The sequence below is a fragment of the Petaurus breviceps genome, unplaced genomic scaffold (assembly GCF_028583685.1).
Source record: "Petaurus breviceps papuanus isolate PSGF00001 unplaced genomic scaffold, PetGlider_PUasm1.0 208, whole genome shotgun sequence".
NCBI lineage: Eukaryota > Metazoa > Chordata > Mammalia > Diprotodontia > Petauridae > Petaurus > Petaurus breviceps.
The window spans coordinates 25,181,976-25,189,527 of record NW_027185852.1 but is presented as its reverse complement, the minus strand read 5'-3'; the positions used below and the strand labels follow the sequence as shown (position 1 = coordinate 25,189,527).

General features: G+C 46.4%; 1 protein-coding gene across 2 annotated transcripts; it reads left to right on the top strand.

Moving 5' to 3' along the window:
• Positions 1-275: 275 nt before the first annotated feature.
• LOC138165358 (cyclin-dependent kinase 4 inhibitor C-like) lies at positions 276-7,264 on the top strand. 2 transcript variants are annotated; one of them, XM_069093607.1, is made up of 3 exons: positions 276-441; positions 945-1,084; positions 5,019-7,264. In XM_069093607.1, the coding sequence occupies exons 2-3, from the start codon at positions 956-958 to the stop codon at positions 5,445-5,447; spliced, it is 558 nt and encodes a 185-aa protein (XP_068949708.1). In that variant the 5' UTR covers positions 276-441; positions 945-955; the 3' UTR covers positions 5,448-7,264. The 2 variants fall into 2 exon arrangements, with proteins under 2 accessions (XP_068949708.1, XP_068949710.1); XM_069093609.1 differs by lacking the exon at positions 276-441 and having other exon boundaries at positions 448-1,084.
• Positions 7,265-7,552: the final 288 nt, after the last annotated feature.

Below are 7,552 nucleotides of genomic sequence, written 5' to 3'. Positions count from 1 at the left end.
AGTCCGGCACGATGAGGCGGCCGGGACCCTGCGAAAGGCAGCCTGGGCGCCCCCGGGGACCGCGCGGCGCCCTACGCCCCCAGCCCAGGAGGCTCGGCTGGGCTGTGACTGCATTCTCGGCGGGCTACGGAGCCTGCCCCTAGCGCCTCGGGAGCCCCCTCGGGCTGCCAAAGGACGGACGCACCGAGCCCTGGAGGGAAGCCTTGGGGGTCGCTGGGCTCTTGGCCGCGGAACCGTCCAACCTCGCTTTGCTTTAACCCTGTGGGAGTGAACGCTTCGGCATCAGCCTGGTCTCCCCCGCCGGCCCGGGCTTGGTGCCCCGTATGGATGGAGAGCCTGTCCCGCCGCTTTGCCCTGGAGCAGGAGCTGGAGTCCCGGCTGCCGCCGCCGCCACCGCCGCCGCCACAGCTTCTGAGGTTCAAGTCGTCGCTGTGAACAAGGGTGGGTTGTTGACGTTTTTCTTCCTCTCTTTCTTTCTCTCCCTGTCTCCTTTTCATTTTCCTCTCCGGTTCTCCGGTGATTACTGCTCTGCTCTAGCCCCCTGGGTCTCCAGACTCATAGCTGCTATGGGCCATGTCTCTACATAAATGGAACACGTATGACAGCTGCCCGCCTAACTTCCAGTCACGAAGTTGCCAGCAGCTCCCAAGGCTGGATGTGCCTGGGTGTCTCTGGGTCGACATCCGTGGAATTCTTCCTAGGGGTTAAGAGAGAGAGAGAGAGGAGCAAAGCCCCCCTCCAATAGCTCCGTTTTGCTGAATAATCACGTGTGAATCGAGGGGCGGGCTCTTGGCAGGCAGATCTTACTAGTATTTACTACACCGAGCTCACTCCCGAAGATTAACCATCCCAGCCCTTCTGTCAGGCTCCGATGCCATCATGCAGCCTGGTTAGGAGCAGGGGGGGGGGGGGACCCGACTAACGCATCTTTTCCCGATCGTCAGGACCCTAAAGAATGGCCGAGCCTTTGGGGAACGAGCTGGCGTCCGCAGCTGCCAGGGGCGACCTAGAGCAACTCACTAATTTGTTGCAAAATAATGTGAGCGCCAATGCAGAAAATGGATTTGGAAGGACGGCGCTGCAGGTTGGTATCCCGAGAGGTGGGGGAAACAGGTCCTCGAGGCTGCGTCCCTCCGGGAACCGGGCTGGGGGAGCGACAGCCAGGGAGCTGGCCGGGGTCCCCAATCCCACTCTTTTCTGAGACAGAGCCGGTTGCCATATTTTAGATCTCAACTTTAAGTCGATCCAACTCCCCCCAATGACGTACTTGGAATAAACTCGCCAAAGCCAATAACCTAGTCGATCTCAGGGAGGTGGCAGGTCTTGCCCCTTTTTCGGGGGGCTTTTGGGGGCCGGGGTTGGGGGGTGCTCCCCAGGAGTCCTTTCAGCGCTGAGGTTGCTCAAAGCAGATTTGTAAACACGTCTAAATGATGATTATCTGAAGTCAACACACTGCTATGAGTGATTTGGTCTGTTTTGCCCAAATAACTGACTCCCAGGTCCACTTTCTCGGCTCCTGCCTTCCAGGAGACTGCCCTTTGGGGAGCTGCGAGGGCTTCGTCTCTCGCCAGCAGTACCCGGCCCCCAGCTCCCAGCCCCGGGGCGCGATGTCCATTTCACAGTTAACGCGGCAGCAATCGCTGCCGCCGCCGCCGAGCTGCCTGCCACCCGCCCATTCACAAGGCAACCCAGGGGGAAAGGCGACTTTGCGGCTCGGCCAGAGGCTAAGCGCCCGCCCGTTTCTTAAATTTACAGACAAGAGCCAAAATGCGCCCAAGTGCCAACTATTTGTTGTACCTGATAGAATGGTGGTGTGGAGTTTTTCCCCTCCACTTCCCTGAACAATATCACGATGTGGATGAAAAGAGACAAAAGGCATAAGCGTTTTCTAAAATAGTCCCTGTTTTTCTCCTGGTGTTCTAACAATCTATGTTACAAAATGCTACACTTGAGCCCTAGTCTTTTGGGGGTTTGGAGTGTTTGCTTTCAGATACAAAAATTAGGAATTTAAGTGGTAGGAGATAGCTGTTGGCAGATGCAGTTCATGTATTCTTTTAAGCTGAGAATCGGGATCCAGGACCTTGCGAAAAATATTTAGTTTTTACTGAGCTTATGCATGGACACGAAAAATCTTTCCTGTTTGTGATTTCAGAAAGATTGAGGGAAAAGAGATACGATTGTCCTGATTTTTTTCTTCTAATTCTGCTCCTCAGAAAGGTAGGATCCTCAAAATGCCACACGCTGAATAGATTAAAAGGATTTCTTTTGAAAATCTAAATACTATAGAAAACCCAGAAAGGAAAGGGGCGCTTGAATTATATTCAAAAACCGACTAGCCAAACCCTGAGTCTTTACAGAAATACAGGGTGGATTTTACTGTTAAATCTGCCAGGGACCTATTTTGGGGCTCAGTTTTTACATAAGCATACAGTGTTGTTTACATTAACCATACTAATCAGGATACTAATACCCACTTATTGCAGTTTAATCTTAACTGATTTAATGACACACACTTCCTTTCCCCCAAAACAAAATATCGTCAGAGAATGTAGATTTATTTTCAGTATGTATAATCTTGAAAGGGTGATTGGTGTTATAACTCGAGAGGACTTTCTCTCAGCAGTTTCAAATATTACTATTATTTGCTGAGAGGAGATGGAAAATTTCCTTCCACAATTACATTAACTTAATTTAATTGCAGTAACTTTTTTTTCCCCTTCTGAATGTTGATTTCCAAATTGGGATATTAATGGCAAGGCCTGAGTTGCAAATTTACTTTTCAAAGCTCTAAGGTGTCTGTGTCTCCTCACGTCTCCTCTTCTGAAAACTGACTCAAACCTCATATACCCTCCTGATCACTAGAAGGTGTTAGGTCAGGTTTTATGACTCAAAATGTTATTTCAAAGAATTTATTTTTTTTAATCAATACCCTTGTGCCCGATTTTACTCTTTGCCTCCTGAAGAAAGTCTAAAACAGACAACAGTGTTGTGGTTAAGGAAAAGGTTAATGGTAGGCTGTCTTCAGGAAGCACTGACTTAACATTTTGCATCTTTAATATATTTTACCACCATTAGTTAATTGGGGATTATTACTAATCAAAGGAATGCTCCTTTTCAGAAGGAGATCAATTTCGGTGGTGTTTTCCAACAGATTATAAATAGAAATACAATACTTACTTGTCTACCTGAATGTAATAAAGATTTTTCACATGTTGACATTTTCTGCCTTATCAGTGAGAGACTCTATTTTCCAGAACCAAGAATCTATATTTTGTATTTTGTATGATGCAATCCAACATGATGTGACTTTAGAACACTACTAATGAGGGCCACTGGATGTAGGCCTTCTTAGCACAGTGAAGGAGGTTCATACACAACAATACATACCTAGCATATGTCTGTGGAAATTTGTAAAGTGAACCATTTGTGGGCAAATGCTAATTATTGGGTCTTAATTTTGATGTAAAACATGAGAAGTAATTGACAATGGCTATTCCTAGCTGCCTTGACTATTAGTACTGAGTGAAAGCAGAGGAAGGACCACCAAGTGATTACATAAGAAGGGAAAACAATAGTTCAAGGCACATAGGAACTTAAAGTAGACAGTAATCTCATCTTTTCTTTCCAAATCACCCATTTGAAACTCAAGTGGTCAGTTAGAACTTTGGAAAACAAGCAGCACTTTGTAAAAATGACCAGTAGTGAATGTTTGTATTTGTATTATTTAAAAGAACATTGGTCAGACAGCCTGTAGTTTCCTCTCAAATACAAACACACGAACTCTGTTTTGGTTTGGTTTGGTTTAGTTGGTATATATAACCGAAAGGGAGGAAGCCTCCTGAATTAGTGAATGTCTCAGCCATCATTTACACTCTCTTTGGGAATGGAGGTTCCTAAGTATAAGATGCATCTTTTTACTCACTATAAAGTGATTGGTCGATATAAAATGGAAAAAGAAATCAAAATTGCTTGTTCTCTGAGCTATTGCTTTTATTTTGGAAATTAGAGGTTAAGAAAATTAGATCATTCTGGGTTAAAAAAAACAACAACAAACCCAATATATTCTAATATTTGGGTGATGGAATGAAACCTAATACTGTGAGCACTTATTTTGTTGTTTAAGGAAGTCATCCAAATGGCTGTTTTTACTCCTGGGGCCCAGAAAATGTCACCCCTTTTGTGTATCACCAGATGCAATTTTTTCAGCTTGAACAAGAATAAAGATTGACATTCTCTACTTACAATAATCAGTCCCACAATCTCTTTCATTTCGTAAGCTTAATGAAATGGAAATTACACAATTCTTAAGTATTCTGGGTTGAGAACTAGAAGGGACCTTAACCATTCTCTAATGCAGAATTTCTTGGTGATCCTGTTTTTAACCCTAATTCCATCAGTGTATTTTTATTCACTTCTCTAAAAATCAAGAAATAATTTCTCCTTGAAATTATTCAGCTAATTTTTGGTCCCTGGCCCAGGCTGCAAAGATTTTAGCTGTGATAAATTTGCTATTGTATTTGCAGTCTGTTTAAAATCTTCTATCAGTCATTCAAATGTAGGGCTTTTCAAAATAATAGTCAATAACTTCCATTTCAACGGCACTGGAAGATTTATGAAGCATTTGGCCCACAACGATCCTGGGTGATACGAGTATTGTTCTGTTCATTTTACGGATGAGGAAACAGGTTCAGAATTGGGAAGTCCCCCAGCTAGGAAATGTCGAAGCTCAAAACTGGGATGGTAGAATTTAGGGGTGCAAAATCCTTGGCACCTAGCAGATCTCTGGTCCACCCCAGTAGTACATTCCGATACTCAGTTTCCCTCTGTTCAACCCTTCCGCCACTCACTTCCCAGCAATCATAATGACACTTAATTCTTCTAATCAGTATTCTCAGTAACCATTAATAGCACTGATCACCTAATGCCTTCGCCTTGGGTAAAGTAAGAGAGTCCAGCCCGACTGACGGCTTGGCAAGAGCCTTGAAGGAGCCCACCGCCTGTCTTTCTGTCATTCCCAGGTGATGAAGCTCGGGAACCCCGAGATCGCGCGGAGGCTTCTACTACGCGGTGCCAATCCGGACCTGAAGGACCGCACGGGTTTCGCGGTCCTGCACGATGCTGCCCGGGCCGGCTTTCTGGACACCTTACAGACTCTGCTGGAGTTCCAGGCCGACGTGAACGTGGAGGACAGCGAGGGCAACCTGCCGCTGCACCTGGCGGCCCGCGAGGGCCACCTGCCTGTCGTGGAGTTTCTGCTCCGACACACTGCCTGCAGAGTGGACCACCGTAACCACCAGGGCGACACCGCCTGCGACGTGGCCCGCCTCTACCGCCGGGACGCCGTGGTACGACTTCTGGAGGCCGGCCGGCCCGACGACGCGGCCCCGGTCCCGGGCGGCCCGGCGCCCGCCACTTCGGCCCCAGCCGCCTCAGCCGAGCCTCCCTAGAAGTCCCAAGGCCAGGCTGGCTGCTGCCCCCGCGCCGCACCTTCCCTTCGTGTTCGGCTGCCCAGTTTGACTGTTTGCGTGCGTGCTGGGGATTACTGCGCTCTCCCACAGCCTTTTAAGCAAATAGTCGAAGCCTCAAACTACGGAGGTGGGATTCTTACGAAAGATTTATGAATATATTTAAAAAGGCTTCCAATTCGCCAGCAAACACCTCCCCTCTTCCCCTCTACCCCCCCCCCCCCCCTCCGAGACCTAATATCTGCTTGCAAAACTGCTTTGGTCTCCTCCGGAATTTAGAATTTCCTTCTTCCTCAATTTCCAGACTCAACCCACCTCAGCCCTCACCTCCCTAACCCCTCTGGTCCCCTTGCCTATTCCCCCTCCTTTGCAACTTGGTTTTCAAAGAGTCTATCTATATCCTGATGCTTCTTTTGCCTAATTAAAACTCTTTTAAATGGGACAAATGTTTTCGGTGATTTCTTTCTCCATTCCCACTTTCCTCTCCTCTCTGCTATGATTGTACCCAGGAAGGCTTTATTGTATGAGAGTTTACTAGGTGGATTCTGTTCAAATAGGATCACAAAGTCCTAGAATGGGCAAGGACTTAATAAATCATCTCTGTGCAACCCTCTCATTTTACAGATGAGGAGAGGCCCAGGGAAGTGTCCAGTGATCTATTAAACATAGGGCTTAGAACTGGAAGGGGTTTCTGAGTTGAAAGGTCTTGTAGGCCTTCATTCTCCTTTTACAGAAGCAGAAAGTGAAGCCCTAAGATGGGAAGTGACTTGACCAGGAGACAGGTGGAAGCAGAGTCAGATTCCTCAAGCCCAGGTTTCTTCTAGCCCCAAATGCAGTTTATACCCACCCACCCCCCTCCACCTCTCTATTCTATGTCCAGTTCAGGACTTCTTTTCTGTCTAACCTCCTCCTTCCCCCTACTTTCCCGTACTTTTTGTACGTGGGGGGTGGCCACTGTCGCCAGTGGAGAATCCCCCTCAAACTGTTTCCCATAAATTTGTGATAATTTTTCTGGGATTCTCTTCAAGACAGAGTTAGTTACTATGAGGTCAAGGACAAGAATCTAATACAAAAGAAGCGATAAAAAGATATATTGTAGCTATAGAAAACCCCTGCTGTCTTTTTACAGGCAGTCTGCTCTAAAGACATTCTTCACTTTAAACATCACTTCTCAGAATGAAATAGATTTCAAGGCGTTTAGTTTCCAAAGGCTGTCCTGCATGTCCACTAAGAAAGAGGCCTGCCCTGGCTGGTCCTCAGTTTCAGCAAACCTCAAAATGTTGGAAAAGCACCGAATACATGTGTTCAAGATGCTGCTTTCTAGCAGGAATTTCAGCTACACATTAAGCCACTCTCGAAATTATTCTCTGAATTGCAATCGTGAATGGAGGGAACTCTAGAAATGTCACTCTCTCCATGCTGTGGTTTGTTTTGTTTTCATAAAAAAGCAAGACAACAAGCATTTATTAAGCACTTTCTGTATGCTAGGCTCTGTGCTAAAGAAAGAATCTGGCCGATAACAAGGGCTACTTTTCTTTGGGAAATAATCCTATGCCACTGGCCAGAGTGTGTTTGTTTGCTTGGGTTTGGCTTCTTCTCACTCTCCCTGCAGTTCAGAAGGGTTGTCTGTGAAGCTCCTCATTTGGACACAAATTATCTCCCTCCTAGCAGGAGCATTCACCTGAGTAGAAGGATGATATTCCGGGAAATTACCCTTCATCCCCCAGTGGAATGAAGTTCATCTCCCCTCTACCCTGAAAAATATGTTAAACTTCAATAAAGCACAGGCACTATTCTGCTAGATGGCTTCCTGAATACAGTTGGAGCGGAGAGCAGGCAAATAGGTCTGAGTCATTGATTATCCATGAGTGTAAAAATCACAGGGAGAAAGCTTTTAATCATTCTGACCTAGCAACCCAAGGCACTGTCTTAAAGCAAAGCAATCAGCTCCGTCTGACTCTCTATATGCTCAGCCAAGTCAAAATAGGTCACTTCTAACACTCCACCAAATCAAACTAAACCAAGTGACTTATACCCTACACACACACACACACACACACACACACACACACACACACACACACACA

Bases quoted from the DNA above. Each gene is read 5' to 3' on its own strand.
- LOC138165358 (XM_069093607.1), top strand. From the start codon at position 956: ATGGCCGAGCCTTTGGGGAACGAGCTGGCGTCCGCAGCTGCCAGGGGC. The intron at 1,085-5,018 runs GTTGGTATCCCG...TGTCATTCCCAG, and splicing joins TTGGAAGGACGGCGCTGCAG to GTGATGAAGCTCGGGAACCC.